Genomic DNA, 18,586 nt, shown 5'->3' with positions numbered 1-18,586 from the left:
CATTCCCCATGTTTAGAATACCATGCCTTGCCACATCAGCCTTGGCGAACTCCTATTCATCCTTCAGAACCCTGCCCAGTTATCACTTAAGCAGGGAAGGCTTCTTTGGCTGCCTCACTGGGGAATCACAATGACGGAGCCACCACGGTCCGGGCACATGTCACTGTGAATTGGGTTGTGGGACCTACAGGGTCTAGTTCCCCAATTGGACCCTCTTTTGAGAGCAAAGGGCCAGGCACCAATGAGGTCTCGGGAACCTTGTATTGAATGAGGGAATGAGCAATAGCTGAATACCTCCCTGACCCCAGCTGCCACCTTACTCCACCCCTCCCACAGCAACCTGCCATCCCTCCCACTTCCAGGGGGTCTGACCTCCTTCCTGGTCCTGGGAATTCTTCAGCAAACCCTACAGGTGGGGGGGGGGGGGCACTGGGAGGGAATGGGGGGGACAGGCGAAGGTCCAGGGATGACACCCAGGGGACCTTAGCTTGCAAAGCCCCAGATGAGAATTCTCTCTAGTTCCTGGGCTACCCCGGGCCAGAGAATACATCCCAGCCCAGTCCCCTAACGACAAGTCTGAGGACAGAGATGAGCTCAGAGCCACGGTCCGAAATCACTCAGGGAAAGGCGCCCTGGAGATTTCTGGGCAGGCAGGCGGGGTCCCCCTGGCGCGTCTCCCAGACAGGGCCTCCTGGCTCCCTCGGGACTCACAGCGCAAGCCCTACAAGGGTGGGACTCCCCTGGAATTTGGGAACCACTTGTTACGGTTTGGAGAGAGGGAAGGGCCGCCTTTGCGGCCAGAGAAGGAGGAAGGAACCACTGGGCCCAGGAGGTAGGGCGGGGACTGGGTTTCGGTCTCCAAGACAGCTCCAGACATCTGGGGGTGGGGCTGGGGGTGCCTGCTCCAGGGAAGCCTCCTCCCTCAGACCAACAGTCCAGGCCCCAGACTCCTCCCTCAGACCAGCAGTCCAGGCCCCAGGCCCTCCTCTCTCACACCCAGGAGTCCAGGCCCCCAGCCTCCTCCCTCAGACCCAGGAGCCCAGGCCCCCAGCCTCCTCCCTCACACCCAGGAGCCCAGGCCCCCAGCACCTCCTCCCTCAGACCCAGGAGCCCAGGCCCCCACCCCTCCTCCCTCAGACCCAGGAGCCCAGACCCCCAGCCCCTCCTCCCTCAGACCCAGGAGCCCAGGCCCCCAGCCCCTCCTCCATCAGACCCAGGAGCCCAGGCCCCCAGCCCCCTCCTCCCTCAGACCCAGGAGCCCAGACCCCCAGCCCCTCCTCCCTCAGACCCAGGAGCCCAGACCCCCAGTCCCTCCTCCCTCAGACCCAGGAGTCCAGGCCCCCAGCCTCCTCCCTCAGACCCAGGAGCCCAGACCCCCAGCCCCTCCTCCCTCAGACCCAGGAGCCCAGACCCCCAGTCCCTCCTCCCTCAGACCCAGGAGTCCAGGCCCCCAGCCTCCTCCCTCAGACCCAGGAGGCCAGGCCCCAGCCTCCTCCTCCCTCAGACCCAGGAGTCCAGGCCCCCAGCCCCTCCTCCCTCAGACCCAGGGGTCCAGGCCCTGCCCCCCACCAAATGCCTCTATGAGGTCAGTTTCTCCACCTGCACGTGAAGAAAGGGTCTGGGCTCAGCTGCACATGAGTCAGTGTCACAGCCTGGGGCCTTATGACCTTGACTAGTGCCCTCCCCACCCCCACTCTGAGCCTCCATCTGCTCCTCTGCGATGAGGTGCCCATCCCGTTCCGTCTACCCCAGCCCAGGCCAGGCCCAGCTCAGAAATGATCTGTGACATGGAGGTGACAGGGACCCAGAGCTGGGCCTGCTGATGGCACCCAGCCCTGCACAGCACCGCCCGGCTCCTCGGCCCTCCCCTCAGAGGCTTCGCGGCTCCCTGGCCTGGAACACTCCTCCCTCCTCCTCTGGGCCACCCTGGGCTGCCGAACTGGCCCTTCAGGTTCAGCGCCGCCGGCCGCCCCTCCTCCTCCAGGAAGCCAGCCGGGCCCTCTCCCTCAGCAGCCTCCTCTGGGCTCCACGGTGCCCTTTGCATCCGCGTGATCGCACATGGGGGAAGGAAGACGTCACCTCTGTCATCTCGCTTCCTCTGCGAGGAAGCTCTCCCTCATCTCATGTGCTCCTCCCCGTGCTGTGCAGCACAGAGAGGGGAGGGCGTTTGCCCAGGGTCACACAGCTAGCCAGGGGCCAGGGCAGGGGAGGGCGGCACCAAAGGATGAAGGGGCTACAGTGCATGATTGCATGGCCGGGTTCAACCGTCTCCGTCATCAAGCCCGGATGGCGTGGCTCAGCGGTTGAGTGTTGACCTATGAACCAGGAGGTCACGGTTGGATTCCTGGTCAGGGCACATGCCCGGGTTGCAGGCTCCATCCCCAGTGTGGGGCGTGCAGGAGGCAGCCGATCCATGATTCTCTCTCAACATTGATATTTCTCTCTCTCTCCCTTCCTCTCTGAAATCAATACAAATATATATATATTTTTTAAGTCTCCGTCGTGTATTGGTTGTGTGGTTGTGAATAAATTACTCACTAGTAACTTGTATGTGCCTCCGTTTTCTCATGTATAATGGGGTTCCTGGGACCCATTTCCTAGGTTGCTGTGGAGAGAATTCATACACAAATATAATGCTCCCTGACCAAATCCAACCATGACCTCACGGTTCATGGATCCGGGCACAACCACCGAGCCACGATGGCCGGGCTCCCGTTCCAGTCATTGATGCATCCCTTGGTTGTACGCGCCCTGACCAGGCATCACACCATCACCATGGGCACATCCGAACAATGCTCCGACCACCTGAGCTTCCCGGCCAGGGCGAGGTGCTGCGATCTTAAATGGGGTGTTTCAGGGGGCCTCTCTGAGGAGGCGACATTCGGGCACAACCTGAAGGAGGTGAGGCCGTGGAAGGGAACAGCAGTCCAGGAAGTGAGAATGGCACGTGCAAAGGCCCTGTGGCAGGATGTGGTCTGGGTGCTCAGGGAACAGCAGGAGGCTGGTGTGCTGGGACAGAGTGAGGGGGGAGGGGGCAGTTAGAGGAATATCACTGAACACCCCGATGACTCTGCTTTTATCCTGAGAAGGGGCGCCGCTGGAGGATTCTGAGTAGAGACTGGGACTAGCGCGAGCGGAGGGCAGGAGCAGGGAGACCAGGTAGGGGGCAAGGGCAGGGGTGGGAACCAGGTGGGCATCGCTGATGAGACAGCCTGAGAGTGGGCTGCCCTGGGGGTGAGCTGTGACATCTGACATTCTGGGGGACTCGCTGCCCAGGCCGCCTCCGACTCCTATAGCCATCACCGCGGGGTTTATGAGGGAAATTCCCAGAGCAGCTGGGAAAGGGGGGTGAGGGAACAGGTGGAGACAGAACCACAGACAGGTGTGCAGAAGGCCAGGCACTAGCTCTGGGGATAGAAAGACAGCCCCAGCCTGGCCGGCCTGGCTCCGTGGTTGAGCGTCAACCTATGAACCAGGAGGTCCCGGGTTCCATTCCCCATCAGGGCACCTGCCGGGTTGTGGGCTCCATCCCCAGTGTGGGGCATGCAGGGGGCAGCTGATCCATGATTCTCTCTCTCTCATGGATGTTTCTCTCTCCCTCTCCCTCCCTCTCTGACATCAATGAAAAGATATTTTTAAAAAAAGAAAATGAAAGAAAGACAGGCCGGGTTCAAAGGCCACCACCCTTCCAGGTAGCCGGCCCCTCTCTGGGGCCTGAGCACACGGAAAAGCTGACCTCTGACAGCCTGACAGCCCGGAGGGGCTGGGAGAATCCAGGGCTGTTGTTGTGACTGTTGCATTGTTGTTACAGGGAAACAATCGAGGTTCCCGAGACTGTCCCGCCCCGCCCGCCCGGGTCCCCCTGCCAGCCCCGCCCCGGGCCACTCCAGCGGGGCAGTGCCAGGTGAGTGCTCAGGTATGTGGAGGCGGGCCTCCCTGGAGGGAGGAGGAAGGAGGAGCCCTCGGTGTGGCAGGGAGAGCAGAGCAGGCCTGGCTTCCGAGGGAGCCTGACGGGGCAGGTGAGGAGGGGGCCCCGGGCGGGGCTGGGGGCGAGGACGCTGGGGTCTGCGGGGGCTGGAGGAGCAGGGGCCTGGACTGAGGAAGGGCTGGGGGATCTAGACTCTTGAGTCGTAAAGGCGTGAGGGCTGAAAATTGGGCCCCGTGGCTAGAGGAAGAATACAGGGCCACGGGGACTAGGAAGTGGGTGCGAGGTCCCCCCAGGAGACTGGGGTCAAACCCCCTGGTTCTCAGGGGTGAGCACCTGGGAGACTGGACCCTGGGAGAGGAGGCAAGTGGGGTCCACAGAGACTGGGGAATTGAATGCATGCCTTTCTGAAGGATTTGGGGGAAAGGGGACAAGGTATGAAAGAGGAGGGCTGGGCATCTGGGTTCCTGGGTCTGAGGGAGGAGGGGCTGGGGGCCTGGGCTCCTGGGTCTGAGGGAGGAGGGCTGGGGGTCTGGGCTCCTGGGTCTGAGGGAGGAGGGCTGGGGGCCTGGACTCCTGGGTCTGAGGGAGGAGGGGCTGGAGGCCTGGGCTCCTGGGTCTGAGGGAGGAGGGGCTGGGGGCCTGGACTCCTGGGTCTGAGGGAGGAGGGGCTGGGGGCCTGGACTCCTGGGTCTGAGGGAGGAGGGGCTGGGGGCCTGGACTCCTGGGTCTGAGGGAGGAGGGGCTAGGGGAGGAGGGGCTGGGGGCGGGGACTCCTGGGTCTGAGGGAGGAGGGTCTGAGGGAGGAGGCTGGGTGGGAGTCATAGGTCCCGAAGGGCAGAGCAAGCCCTCACCTCTTTGCTGGCTCCCAGGGCACCTCCAGGTGGCAAGAGCTGCCCACTCGGCACCATGAGCACCAGCATCGGGTAAGTGCCCCTGCCCCCCAGGCCGCCTGTCCCCGGACCTGTCTCACCCACACCCGCAGGGCATTCACAGCAGGTCACCTGGGCGGCCTCCCTCCAGCCCAGAGGGTAGGGTCGCTGGAGAATTCTTCTTGGAGGAGGCCTTGAAGAGGAGGTTGAAGGCAGGAGACAGAGAAGGGTTAGGCTGGGTGGAGCCTGGCCCTTGGGGGCGGGAGAGGAAGAAGGTAACTCCATCTGCTCCAAATATTTTTTTAAATTATAACTTTATTGATTTCAGAGAGGAAGGGAGAGGGAGAGAGAGAAAAACATCAATGATGAGAGAGAATCATTGGCCGGCTGCCTCCTGCACGCCCCCCACTGGGGATCGAGTCCGCAACCCAGGCCTGTGTCCTGACCGGGAATCGAGCTGTGACCTCCTGGTTCATAGGTTGATGCTCAACCACTGAGCCATGCCGGCCGGCCGCAGCTCCAAATATGAATGCTATTTAAAAATTCCCATGTATTAAGCAACTACTATGTGCCAAGCCCTTAGCATTATAATAATGATGATAATAATAGTTATGGAGGCTATAGAACACTTCACCTGCCCCATCTCATTGAATTCACCTAATGGCCCTACCACATGCAATCCTGCCGGGGTTCTTGTCCCGGCGTCCAGAAGGGTTCAGGAATCTGGAAAAGGCGCTGTGGGTAGATGACCTAGGAATCCAGAGGAGACTAATAAAGAGTCCGGAGATGAGATATAATTTTGAAAGGCATTGGGGGTCAGAGGAGCTTCCGCTAAAGGAACTGAAGACGCCCTCCTTGTCTAGGACCCTTGCTTTTATTAACACAATTTGTCCTAAGGCAAGGTGGAGATAATACACTTCCAAGGGTAAGGTTTCAAAGGGCACAGAAGCATTGTCAGTTTGGGGGAATTAGCCTACGGGCTGTTCAGGTGTTTGGCCAGTAGGAGGCAATACCGTGTAGATTAGGATGCTTTTCGCTCTCTGGCAGCCACAGTTTCCTATTCAGGTTTGGGGAAATGCCTTTAGCCATTTCCAGCACTCAACCCTGTTGAGTCCCCAACCTTTTTTAAAATTTTTTTTTATTTTTTATTGATTTTTTACAGAGAGGAAGGGAGAGGGATAGAGAGTTAGAAACATCGATGAGAGAGAAACATCGATCAGCTGCCTCCTGCACACTCCCCACCGGGGATGTGCCCACAACCAAGGTACATGCCCTTGACCGGAATCGAACCCGAGACCCTTCAGTCCGCAGGCTGACGCTCTATCCACTGAGCCAAACCGGTTAGGGCTCATCAACCTTTTGATGAAACTCTTGAAATTATGACATGCTGGAATTGGTTGCCGGCAGAAGCCATTGGGCAGCCGACCCCTATCTTACAGAGAGGGAAACTGAGGCAGGAGAGATGAAGTCTCCTACCCTGGGTCTTAGGGCAAGGCAGGGGATTTGAACCCAGGTCGGTGTGACAGTAGAGACCACACTCCCCACCGCTGCCCAGTACCGTCGCCTCCCTCACCTGTCTTTCTAAAGTCTAGCTCTGCCCTCACCTCCTCTGCTCAGAACCTTCCATGGCTCCCCGGTGCCCCCACAATGAAGTCGCTGCTCTCCTTGGCACTTAAACCCCGTGATCTGCCCCCAGTTCCCACTGTCCCTCTCACCCCTCTTTTCCTTCACCAGCCCAGAAGCTGCCCCCAAACCGAGTGCCAAGTCCATTTATGGTAAGTGTATTGGCAAGGGAACCCCAAGCCAAGAGAAACTGGGTCTGAGGGAGGAGGAACTGAGGCCTTGGAGTCCTGGGTCAGAAGGAGGAGGGGCTTGGGGGCCAGGATTCCTAGGTCAGAAGGAGGAGGGGCTGGGGGCCTGGACTCCTGGTCTGAGGGAGGAGGGGCTAAGGGCGGGGACTCCTGGGTCTGAGGGAGGAGGGGCTGGGGGCCTGGATTCCTGAGTCAGAAGGAGGAGGGGCTGGGGGCCTGGACTCCTGGGTCAGAAGGAGGAGGGGCTAAGGGCGGGGACTCCTGGGTCTGAGGGAGGTGGGGCGGGGGGCCTGGACTCCTGGGTCTGAGGGAGGAGGGGCTAGGGGCCTGGACTCCTGGTCTGAGGGAGGAGGGGCTGGGGGCCTGGATTCCTGGGTCAGAAGGAGGAGGGGCTGGGGGCCTGGACTCCTGGGTCAGAAGGAGGAGGGGCTAAGGGCGGGGACTCCTGGTCTGAGGGAGGAAGGCAGGGGCCTGGACTCCTGGGTCTGAAGGAAAGGGACCTGGGAACCCAGGTCTCCTGACCCATCCTCCTCCTCCCCCCAGAGCAGCGGAAGCGGTACTCCACGGTGGTGATGGCGGATGTGTCCCAGTATCCCGTCAATGTAAGTGTGGGGTCTGCGCTGCCACGGGGAGTCTTCTGGGACGAAAGGAGACGGGGGTGTGGAGAGCAGGTGGGCTTCCGAGCAGAAAGAACTGGGGAGACTCCGCCTGCTCATCCACAAAGCGGGCTTCCCCTGCCTCGCCTCGGAGGCGCGTGGGTATCCGCGGGGGAGCCCAGTGCCACACGAACCTGCCAACTTTTCCTCTTGAGCTGGACGGTGCGGCCACAGGCGCAAACCAGAGGCAATCCTGGATGAGCGGGGGGCAGACACGGTCCGGCAGAGCAGCAAAGGGCTGCACGCAGTGGTGCTTTGAAGGGACGAGATAGGATCCAGACCACCCCCGGACGCCAAGGAGCCTCCGGTCTTGGGGGGGAGACAGGCCCAGGCGGTCGCCATTCTGATGAAACAGAAACGAAGGGCCCTGAGCCGAGGCGCCCATGGGTGGAGCAAGTGATCAGGGAAGGCGTCCTGGAGGCGGTGTGGTTAGGTACCCGCTGGAAGCCTGGTTCCAGGACTCCGAGCCCACCCGGCACCACGCGGGGCCTCACTGCTTTCTGCGCGGCCCCTGCCAGCACTTGGTGACGTTCTGCCTGGGCGAGGAGGATGGCGTGCACACGGTGGAGGACGCCTCGAGGAAGCTGGCCGTCATGGACAGCCAGGGCCGCGTCTGGGCCCAGGAGATGCTGCTGCGCGTGTCTCCCGACCACGTCACGCTGCTCGACCACGTCTCCAAGGTGCCAGGGCCACGTGGGGGGATGAAGGCGCGCCGGACGGAGCAGCCGGGCGCGCAGAGCTGGGCCCTGGGGATGTGGGAAAAGGGGGTAAGGGGGTCTTGGTTTGAATCTTGGCTTCCGTACGTCCTTCCTCTGGGAATTTAGGCAAGGACCCCCCCCTCCCCCGCCCCTTCTGGAAGCTGTATTCGTCTCATCTGTGGTCGTGGGGTCGGCCTACGCAGCGCGTGCCCCTGCGCGGGCACTGCTGTCTCCACGGAGCGGTGTCCTGGGTTGCGAGCCTCAGTTTACCCGCTGTCCCCCGCCCCCCACAGGAGGAGCTGGAGTCGTACCCGCTGAGCGCCATCGTGCGCTGCGACGCGGTGATGCCGCCAGGCCGGAGCCGCTCGCTGCTGCTGCTGGTGTGCCAGGAGCCCGAGCGCGCGCAGCCCGACGTGCACTTCTTCCAGGGCCTGCGGCTCGGGGTGAGCGGGTGGGGGCGGGGCCACTGGGAGGAAGGGGCGGGGGCGGGGCAAAGGCGGGGTCAGGACAGCCGAGGGGCGGGGCTTGGAAAGACGTGGGGAAGGGAGGGGGCTTTTTTTCTTTTTCTTTTTAAAAAAATATTTTTATTGAGTTCAGAGAGGAAGGGAGAGGGATAGAAATATCAATGGTGAGGGAGAATCATGGATAGGCTGCCGCACACTGGGGATCTAGCCCGCAACGTGCCCTTGGCTGGAATTGAACCTGGGACCCTTCAGTCTGCAAGCCGACACTCTATCCACTGAGCCAGACCAGCTAGGGCTCTTTTTTAATTTTTTAAAAATTACTTTATTTTTATTGGTTTCAGAGAGGAAGGGAGAGGGAGAGAGAGCTAGAAACATCAATGATGAGAGAGAATCATGGATCAGCTGCCTCCTGCACGCCCCCTACTGGGGATCAAGCCTGCAACCCAGGCATGTGCCCCTGGCTGGAATCGAACCCGGGACCCTTCAGTCCGCGGGCAGATGCTCTATCCACTGAGCCAAACCGGCCAGGGCGGGAGGGGGCTTTGAGTGCAGATTGGACTCAGGGTCAGGGGCTAGGACAGAACGTGGGGGGGGGGGGGGCGGGCAGCCTGGAAGGCAGCCACAGCGGGGATGGGGGGTGAGTGTGATCTAAGAATGGGGAGCCACCAGGATGCGGCCTCCGTGGGAGGGGGCGTGGCCTCGGTCTGGGTCAGATTTAGGGCGAAGGAGGTGTGAGTCTAGGTAGGGTGTGGACCTGCGTGGGGCCACATGCGTGAACGATGACTGGACGTGGCCTGGGACCGAGCCAAGGAGTCCATCCCGCGCGCGCGCGCGCGGGGCCCGGGGCGGGCGGTGGGTGAGGGTGGGCGTGGCCTAACCGCGTGATTGGCAGGCGGAGCTGATGCAGGAGGACATCCAGGGGGCCCTGCACAATTACCGCTCCGGCCACGGGGATCGAAGGGCGGCGGCGCTCCGGTAAGCGGGGCGGGGGGGGGGGGGGGGGGGGGTGTCTCTGGGCCTCAGTCTCCCCATCCGAGAAATGGGCTCTTACCCCCTAGCCTACAGCAGAGCGAATTTTGAATGGAGTCACAGTTTATTCAAGTCTTGCGTGTACCTCCCATACAAGTGCGCCCCCTCCTCTGGGCCCTACTTTTCCTGGTTCTGGTCCTCGTGTTCTCCCCCCTTAGCCCGTTTCCCCCGCCCTCGCCAATATTTTGGAATTCTCCCTACCACTCCGAGACTAGGGTTGACCCATGTGGGCCACTGTGTCTGTTTTCAGCCCCCAATTTTTCCCCTCCTGGGCTCCTCGGGGGACCCAGCCTCAGTGTCCCCTTCTTCCACGCAGGGCCACGCAGGAGGAGCTGCAGCGCCGCCCGGCGCCCGCGGACGAGACCCCGCCCCTGCAGCGCCGCCCGTCGGTCCGCGCAGTGATCAGCCCAGCAGAGTCGGCCGCGGCCCGCGAGCGCCCCCAGACGGAGCCCATCCCCGAGGAGGAAGCGGCGCGGAGTCCGGGCCGGGCGGAGACCCCCAGGAGCGCGGACCCGGCCTCCCCGGACCTGGGCCCCCGCGGCCCGGACCTGGCCAATCTGCAGGCGGAACGGGATGTGGTGAGCGGGGCGGGGCCTGACGTCCGGGAGCGGGAGGGCAGGGCTGGGCTGGGGGCGGGGTCAGACCTCGGAATGGGACCCCCGGGAACCGAATGGGTGGGGGCGCAGAGCCAGGCATCGGAAGGCGTGGCCTGGGTTGGGGGGGTGTCTGAGCGCCCCTGGCTGGAGGGCTTTGCCAGGAGCGATGAGGGTCGGGGATCAGGAGTCTGACGCGTCCCCTGTTCTGTCCACCAGGACATACTGAACCACGTGTTCGACGACGTGGAGAGCTTCGTGTTGAAGCTGCAGAAATCCGCGGAGGCGGCCCGAGTGCTGGAGCACAGGGAGCGCGGCCGCAGGACCCGGCGCCGGGAGTCCGGAGGTGAGGGGCGCCCCGTGTGGGATCCCGATCACCCCGTCCCCTGCTCCCCTGGACACCCCCAGATAGCCCCCCTGCCCCTAGGGCAGTGGTTCTCAACCTTCCTAATTCCGCGACCCTTTCATACAGTTCCTCATGTTGTGGTGACCCCCAATTTCATTGTTACAAATTGAACATAATTAAAGCATAGTGATTCATCACAAAAACAGTATGTAATTATATATGTGTTTTCCGATGGTCTTAGGCGACCCCTGTGAAGGGGTCGCAACCCACAGGTTGAGAACCGCTGCCTAGGGTCTCCCCTCGCACCCCCTGCCAGTTTGGCTCTCCATCCTAATCTCTCTGGGGCGCTCCCTCTCTCTGACGCTGTCCTCTGTCCCCTTGCCTGCCCCCCACCCTCCACAGAGGGCCTCCTGGCGCTGCGGGCCAAGCCGCCCAGCGAGGCCGAGTACACGGATGTGCTTCAGAAGATCAAGTACGCCTTCAGCCTTCTGGTGAGCACGGGCTTCAGGAGCGGGGGGCGGGGTGCGGGGAGAACGGCGGCTGGAGGCCCCGACCTGTCCAAGGTCTAATGCCAGCCCCTCCCCCGCCCCGCAGGCGAGGCTGCGTGGCAACATCGCGAACCCCTCCTCCCCGGAGCTGCTGCACTTCCTGTTCGGACCCCTGCACATGGTGAGACCACGCCCCTCGGCCCTTGAGACCCCCCTGCAGCAGGAGGAGTCGGGGTTCCTCTTCCAGAGGGTCTGATGGTGTGCCCATTCTTGCCCCCCCCTCCCCCTCCGGCAGATTGTGGAGATGTCCGGCGGACCAAAGCTGGCGAGCGGCGTGCGGCGGCCGCACCTGACGTCCGAGGCCGTGGCGCTGCTGCGGGAGAATGTCACCCCGAGTGAAAATGCGCTCTGGACCTCGCTGGGGGACTTGTGGACCCGCCCGGGGTGAGGGGCGTGGGGCGCTGGGCGTGGTCGGGGCGGGGCGTGGTGATGGGAGGGGCGGGGCAGGTTACCCTGGGGCGTGGTGATTGGAGGGACCGGGTAGGTTACGTAGGGGCGTGGTGATTGGGGCGGGGCGTGGTGACGGGAGGGGCGGGGCATGTGAGTAGAGGCGTGGTGATTGAGGGGCAGGGAGGCGGGGCGTGGTGATTGACGGCCCGGAGGGTGTGGCAAATGAAGAAAGAGCGGGACCTAGGACAAATGCCAGCATCCGATTGGAGGAAAGGCCAGAAATTAGTGTGAAGGAGAGATTTCAAACTACATCAGTTGATCCTCGGACAGGAACGAAAGGCGGGGCTTATAGGAATAGGGCGGAACTGGGGGCGGAGCCATATAGAAGGGGCGGGGTTTAGGAAAGGTTTGATCTGAGGGTGGGAAAGGGGGCGGAGTCTGTACTCCGAGGCGGAGATCCTCGCGTGGTAGGGGCAGAGCCCGCGAGGAATGCACGCAGCTAGAAAGCGGTCTGGATTCAGAGGCTGGGGCACCATTCGTTGGAATCAGTGCATTTAGAAATATAATCGATGTCAGGGGGTGGGGCTTAGAGGCGGGGCCGGAGCTGGGCCCAAAGAGGCGAGGAGAGAATAGCTGGGTTAGAGTGAGGCTTGGGCACAGGGGGCGGGGCCAGGGGAGAAGTGACGGGGCTAAGTCGGGTGGAACAGGCTCACTGAGCCCTCGGCCCATCTTTGGCTGCAGGCTGGAATTGCCCCCGGAAGAGGGACCCCCATATATCCCCGAGTTCTACAGCGGCTGGGAGCCCCCGGCCGCCGACCCGCAGGGCCGCCCCTGGGAGGACCCAGTAGAAAAACAGCTGCAGCACGAGCGGCGGCGCAGGCAGGTAAGGCTCAGGTTTGGAGGAGGAAGTGACACAGCAGGGTCAGGACTGGGAGGTCTGGGAGGGTGACACCTCCCCCTACACCCCCACCCCCACCCCGCCACCCTGTCCTGCCCCTGACCTACCGCCTTATCTCCCGCAGCAAAGCGCCCCCCAGATCGCTGTCAACGGGTGAGTGTCAGCCCCAGGGCGGGGCAGCTGGGGTCCAGGAGGGGTGCATCCTGGGGGCTCCCCGCGCTGACTCCGCCCCCTTTTTTCTGTCTTTTTTCCTTCTGTCTTCCCGGCTCTTCTTCGCAGGTGGGTGAGGTGGTGACCAGGCCTGGGGATGGGGCCCGGGCTGGGAGGGGTGGGGGAGGAGCAGGGAGGGCGGAGCAGGGAGGGAGGGGCCTGGGCCCAGATTTCTGGGTCTGAGGGTGGAGGGTGCTGGAGGCCCGGGTTCCAGGGTCTGAGGGAGGAGGGGCTGGGTGTGGGTGAAGTTTTGAGAGGTTGGATCCAGAGTCCCCAAAGGGCTGGGAGAAGGCACTTTCGTTCCCCAGGATCTGGGACGCGCCCTGCTCGGGTCCCCACCAGGACAGAGCCCTGGGGGTTGGAGGGAAGAGGCTGGGAATTAAGCATCTGGGTTTCGAGGAAGAGCTCAGGTCTGGTCCTTGGAAACTTGGAGACCCAGAGAAGCGGGCTCAGGACTTGAAGGGCTGAGGGGCCAGTGTCGGGGGAGGTCAGGAAGTGGAGAGGTGCGGGCTGCGAGGCTGGCCCCTCGCCTTCCCAAGGCTCTGCAGCAATTGTCCCTGTCGCTGCTGAGCTTTAAGGATGAAAAGGGCCAAGAAATGAAAGCTTAAGACTTGGATTCCTCTGTCTCTGGGGGAGGAAAGAACTGGGGGTGCAACTTCATGACTCCAACAAGCAGTGGGGGTGCAGACTCTTGGGGCCTGGAGGAAGAGGAGGGGGTAGAGGGTGCCTGGGCAAGTCAGGAGGGAAGCCGAGTGGGATGAGAAGAACCAAGCAGCAAAGCTGGAGAAGCAGAAGGGGGGTCTGGGCACGGGCCGGGCAGCGGGTCTCAGCAGGGACAGCGTGCTGGGAGCTGCCTGCCCCACACAGGGGGCGCCGCGGCCCTGAAGACCCCCCCTCTCCCTTGCACAGGTAGGCCTGATCCGAGCTGAGGTCCCTCTTATTGGGGGGTCGGAGCCCAAATCCCATGCCCCTTCCCCCGGCTGCCTGGTCTCGCAGAACCCCTCCCCATCCCCATGCTTCTGATACCAACTTTTTGTTTTGCATTCTTTTTTTAAAAAAATTTCTTTATTGATTAAGGTATTACATATGTGTCCTTATCCCCCCAATACTCCCAACTTTTTTTTTTTAATATATTTTATTGATTTTTTACAGAGGAAGGGAGAGAGATAGAGAGTTAGAAACATCGATGAGAGAGAAACATCGATCAGCTGCCTCCTGCACATCTCCTATTGGGGATATGCCCGCAACCAAGGTACATGCCCCCTGACCGGAATCGAACCCGGGACCTTTCAGTCCGCAGGCCGACGCTCCATCCACTGAGCCAAACCGGTTTCGGCCCAACTTTTTTTTTTATTTTTTATTTAATATATTTTATTGATTTTTTACAGAGAGGAAAGGAGAGGGATAGTTAGAAACATCAATGAGAAAGAAACATCGCTCAGCTGCCTCCTACACGCCCCCTACTGGGGATGTGCCCGCAACCAAGGTACATGCCCTTGACCGGAATCGAACCCGGGACCCTTCAGTCCACAGGCCGACTCTATCCACGGAGCCAAACCGGTTAGGGAAACCCCAACTTTTTACCTGCCTTCTCTGTGCCTCGAGTTCTTTGGAGGAAAAAAATATGGGAATAATAATCCCTTCCTGGAAGAAGGAGAAACCCATGAGGTTGTAAGGCTTTCTGGTAGGAGCTCAGGTTCTCGGCCACCTGTGCACTCAGAAAGCCAAATTACTCAGGACGGGGACGCTGGGGCTGGCCTGCCCAGGTCCCAGGCTGCTGTGCACCTTCTCGCTGTGGGACCTTCCCATCAGGGGTCACTGGCCATCACTGTCCCTCCGCTTCCTCACCTGTGGAATGGAAATAATAATAGGATTCTTGGGGGGAGGCAGGGAAAGGGGAGTCCAAATTCATGCTTCTACCAGGGCTCGTTCCTGAGAATCAAATCAGCTAATATATGTACCAAACTTTGAACAGTGCCCGGCATATTGTGACTGCGAGTTATCATTACGTATGAGCCCAGTACACAGTAGATGCTCAATAAGTAAATAGCAGCTGCCCTCGCCGGTTTGGCTCAGTGGATAGAGCATCGGACTGCAGACCAAAGGGTCCCAGGTTCGAATCCGGGCAAGGGCACATACATTGGTTGCAGGCTCCTCCCTGGCCCACGCCCTGGCCACGGCTCGTGCAGGAGGCAACCAATCGATGTGCTTCTCTCGCATCGATGTTTCTCTCTGTCTTCCCCTCTCTCTTCACTCTCTCTAAAAACAACGGGAAAATATCATCGGGTGAGGATTAACATAAATAAATAAATAAAAATTAAATCTTTAAAAAAAATAAATAGCAGCTGTCACCAGCTGTCTCATCTGGGACATTTAAATATTTGTATTGATTTCAAAGAGGAAAGGAGAGATAGAACTATCAATGATGAGAGAGAATCACTGATTGGCTGCCTCCTGCAAGTCGCACACTGGAGATGGAGCCCACAACCTGGGCATGTGCCCTGCCTGGGAGTCGAACCCGTGACCTTCTGATTCACAGGTCAATGCTCAACCACTGAGCCACACCCGCCGGGCTAGAGAGAGGAAGGGAGAGGGAGAAAGAGAAACATCGATGTGAGAGTGGAACACCGATCCATTGCCTCCTGCACGCCCCCTACTGGGGATTGAGCCCCAAACGCGGGCATGTTCTCTGACCCGGAACAGAACCTGCAACCCTTTGGTGCAGGGGGGTCTATGAAATGGAGGTGATGCTAGTACCCGTACAGCATGTTGCCAGGCACATAAGAAGCAACATACTGTATATTCCAGCTGTTTTTCCCCATGTTAAGCCTCGATTAACAGTACTAACCTGGCCCCCTGCCTTGGCCCCTGCTTGGCTCTCACCCCAGCTCACACCGACACCCTACAGCCCAGAGCAGTGGGGCCGGCTGCCTCCTTTCCCCAACCCTCCCCCTTCTCCTCAGTCACCAAGACCAGGAGTCAGAAGCGGAACCGGAACCAGAGCCGGAGCCAGCAGGGAAGTGGGTCCTGTGTAATTATGACTTCCAGGCCCGCAACAGCAGCGAGCTCTCGGTCAAGCATCGGGATGTGCTGGAGGTGAGAGGGGTGCGGGCTGAGGGGCTGGGAGGGTACCCAACCCCAACTGCAGACACAGGCTCTGAACCCTGCCCTCTGACCTCCCCCAGGTCCTGGATGACCAGCGCAAGTGGTGGAAGGTTCGGGACCAGTGGGGGCAGGAGGGATACGTGCCCTATAATATCCTGACACCCCACCCGGGGCCCCGGGGGAGCCGCAGCCCAAGCCCTGCCCGTGTTCTGGTGAGTCAGGGCGGACCCCCGGGTCTTGAGGGGAGAGGCTCTGGGAACCAGATCCTGGGTCCTGGGGACGAGGGGTGGGTCGAGTTAAGGGCACCTGGCAGACGAGGTGCTGGGGGGGGGGGGGGTGCATTCAGAACTTTATCTCCATCAGGAGGGGCTGGGAGCCCTAACGGGTTTGGCTCAGTGGATAGAGCGTCAGCCCGTGGACTGAAGGGTCCCAGGTTCGGTTCCGGTCAAGGGCATGTACCTTGGTTGCGGGCACATCCCCAGGAGGGAGTGTGCGGGAGGCAGCTGATCGATGTTTCTCTCTCATCGATGTGTCAAACTCTCTATCTCTCTCCCTTCCTCTCTGTAAAAAATCAATAAAATATATATTTAAAAAAAAAAAAAGAGGGGCTGGGACTCGGAGTCCTCCCTCTGATCCAGGTGCTCTCCTCTCGGTCCTCTCCAGGAGAATAGCACTCCCCCGCCCCCGCCGACCTCGGCCCCGGCCCCGGCCCCCGCCCCCCGCCCCTGCGCGGCCCCACTGGGACAGCTGCGACAGCCTCAACCACCTGGACCCGGGCGAGAAGGGTGAGTGGTGCAGACCCTGTCCTCGCCGTCCGGGAGGGAAGCCGAGGCTCAGGAAGAGGGGGTTGGCCCGTCGCGAGGACCCCCATGCCTGATGCGCCCTCCCCCCCGTTTCCCGCTTGCAGAGAAATTCTGCCAGATGCTCAGCGTCAACGAGGAGCTGCAGGCGCGCCTGGCGCAGGGCCGCTCGGGCCCCAGCCGCACAGCCACGGGGCCCCGCGCCCCCGAGCCGCAGCTGCACCCGCGCTCCGACGCCTCGGAGGTCCGCGCCTGGCTGCAGGCCAAGGGCTTCAGCGCCGGGTGAGTAGCGAGCGGGTGCCGGCTCCCGAGGCCTGCGATTCGGGCGCTGGAGGCGAGGTGTTCTCATTGGCCCAGAGGGCAGCGCGGCGGACCGCGGGGGACCGCGATTGGCCCAAAGCGAGGGCGTCTGGTTGACACAGGGAATGGCAGGTTGTGATTGGCATGGTTTCCCACGCTCCAATTGGAGCCTCTAGGGAAGTCCCGCCTCCCTCAAAAGTAGGATGCCGCGCCCACCTGTGGCACGCTTGATTGGTGGGTGGGGACTCAGGAGCAGCGGAGCCCCCTGCTTAGGTAGGATGCTCCTGATTGGACAAACGGCTGGCCCGGCATGACGTGATTGGTGGGGCTTGGGAGGCTGGCGTTCTGATTGGCCGGCAGGCTGACCGCGCCCCGCTGCCCTTACTCAGGACCGTGGATGCGCTGGGAGTGCTGACCGGCGCGCAGATCTTCTCGCTGCAGAAGGAGGAGTTCCGCGCGGTGAGCCCCGAGGAGGGCGCCCGCGTGTACAGCCAGGTCACCGTGCAGCGCGCGCTGCTGGAGGTGAGCGGGGCCGCCCGTCCGCCCGTCCCGGGCCGGGACCGGGGAGGGCGCCCAGGGCTCGGACGCCGGAGTCCTCACTCCCACCCCGCCCTCCAGGACAAAGAGAACGTGTCAGAGCTGGAGGCCGTGATGGAGAAGCAAAAGAAGAAGGTGGAAGGCGAGATGGAAACCGAGGTCATTTGACTCTCCCCGGACCTCCGGGAACGGTGTCCGGGCGGCGGGTTTCCCCGCGCCCCGTGGGAAAATGGACTCTGCATGCAGAACCCCCCGCCGAGGGAACCAGACCCCTGGACGGATCGCGGTCCTGTTCCGACCCTGCGCTTCCCAGTCCCCGTGGATAAAACGGACCATCCTTGCTGGACAGTCCTGGGCGAGGATGGGCCGGAGCGGGAGGGGCAGGGGAAAGACCACGCAGGGACCGCGCTCGTGGTGCGCTCAGGAGCCCTGCTTACTTCCGTGTGCTGCCCAGTCTATAAACAGCCTCCTCGTCACAGGCCGTGCCAACTGCTGTCCCTTCTCTACCCGGCTCCCGGGCGCTAGGGACCCTGCCCCTCACCCCGACTGTAACTTCATGGGAGGGAAGCAATCCAGGTCCTAGAGTCTAGGAGACGCCCCCACCTTCGCTGGCTTCATTCTCCGAGTCCCCCTCTCCTTACCCAGAGCCCCGAGCCAGGCTTCCTCCCGACCTCCGGCCCCCGGTCACTCCGCTCCAAAGCCCTTCTGAACACCCAGTGTCCCAGCCCCGCCTTTGCTCAACACCCTCCTCTGGCTCCCCATTGCCCGCCGAGCCCCACAGCCTGGAATCCCAGGGCCCCAGTGGTTTGGTCCCTACCCACCTCTGCAACCTCGCCTCTTCCTCATTCTTCCACCCGTGGCATTCTGGGCCTGCCCTTCTCCAAACACACTCCCGAAACCTCTCCAACCGCTGGTTTTTCTGCTGTTGCGACAGCAAGTCTCTGCCACCTGGTGAACTCCCATTCGGCCTTCCGGGGCCAGCGCAGGCACCCAGTTCAGGAGGCCTGTCTCTCACACACACCGTCCCCGCTTAGTCTCCCAGCATCCACTCGGCGCCGTCCCACCTCCTGCCAGGGGCCCAGCCACGGAGAAGTGGCAGCTCCTGACGTGACAGGCTTCCTGGCCACGCCATCCTGCCAGGTGACAGCTCACGGGGGCTTCCTGGCTCCGGGAGAACCAGCTCCTTCCCCTCTGGCCAGCGGGCTCAGGCTGGCCTTCTGTGGCCCAGCCTCGTGCAGACTGGACGTTCAGCAGCAGCGTTGGCCACGGCCAAGCTCCCCCGACGGAATTCCTGCGGCCCCGCCCCATGGAGCTCAGCTCCTACCTGAGCCACGGATGGCCTGTGGCCGGCCAGGGTCACCGGCTTCTCACACCCACCGCTCTGTTTCCCTCTTCCTGCCGTTC

At 61.6% G+C, this 18,586-nt stretch overlaps 1 protein-coding gene across 1 annotated transcript; it reads left to right on the top strand.

Annotated features, from left to right (window-relative positions):
- Nucleotides 1–3,926: 3,926 nt before the first annotated feature.
- On the top strand, nucleotides 3,927–17,443 carry EPS8L1 (EPS8 signaling adaptor L1). The gene is given in 21 exon segments (XM_070402190.1): nucleotides 3,927–4,019; nucleotides 4,798–4,851; nucleotides 6,532–6,572; nucleotides 7,152–7,210; nucleotides 7,783–7,944; nucleotides 8,256–8,405; nucleotides 9,319–9,401; nucleotides 9,772–10,033; nucleotides 10,268–10,394; nucleotides 10,797–10,885; nucleotides 10,989–11,063; nucleotides 11,178–11,326; nucleotides 12,074–12,215; nucleotides 12,355–12,383; nucleotides 15,404–15,536; nucleotides 15,626–15,757; nucleotides 16,209–16,262; nucleotides 16,264–16,330; nucleotides 16,453–16,627; nucleotides 17,035–17,167; nucleotides 17,264–17,443. Coding segments are annotated over 20 exon segments (2,166 nt in total). The 5' UTR covers nucleotides 3,927–4,019; nucleotides 4,798–4,834; the 3' UTR covers nucleotides 17,351–17,443.
- Nucleotides 17,444–18,586: the final 1,143 nt, after the last annotated feature.

The sequence above is a fragment of the Myotis yumanensis genome, unplaced genomic scaffold (assembly GCF_028538775.1).
Source record: "Myotis yumanensis isolate MYYU_CA2020_CCGP unplaced genomic scaffold, mMyoYum1.0.hap1 SCAF_23, whole genome shotgun sequence".
In the NCBI taxonomy this organism is placed as follows: domain Eukaryota; kingdom Metazoa; phylum Chordata; class Mammalia; order Chiroptera; family Vespertilionidae; genus Myotis; species Myotis yumanensis.
The sequence above is the reverse complement of the archived record's forward strand: the minus strand, read 5'-3'. Positions and strand labels throughout refer to the sequence as shown.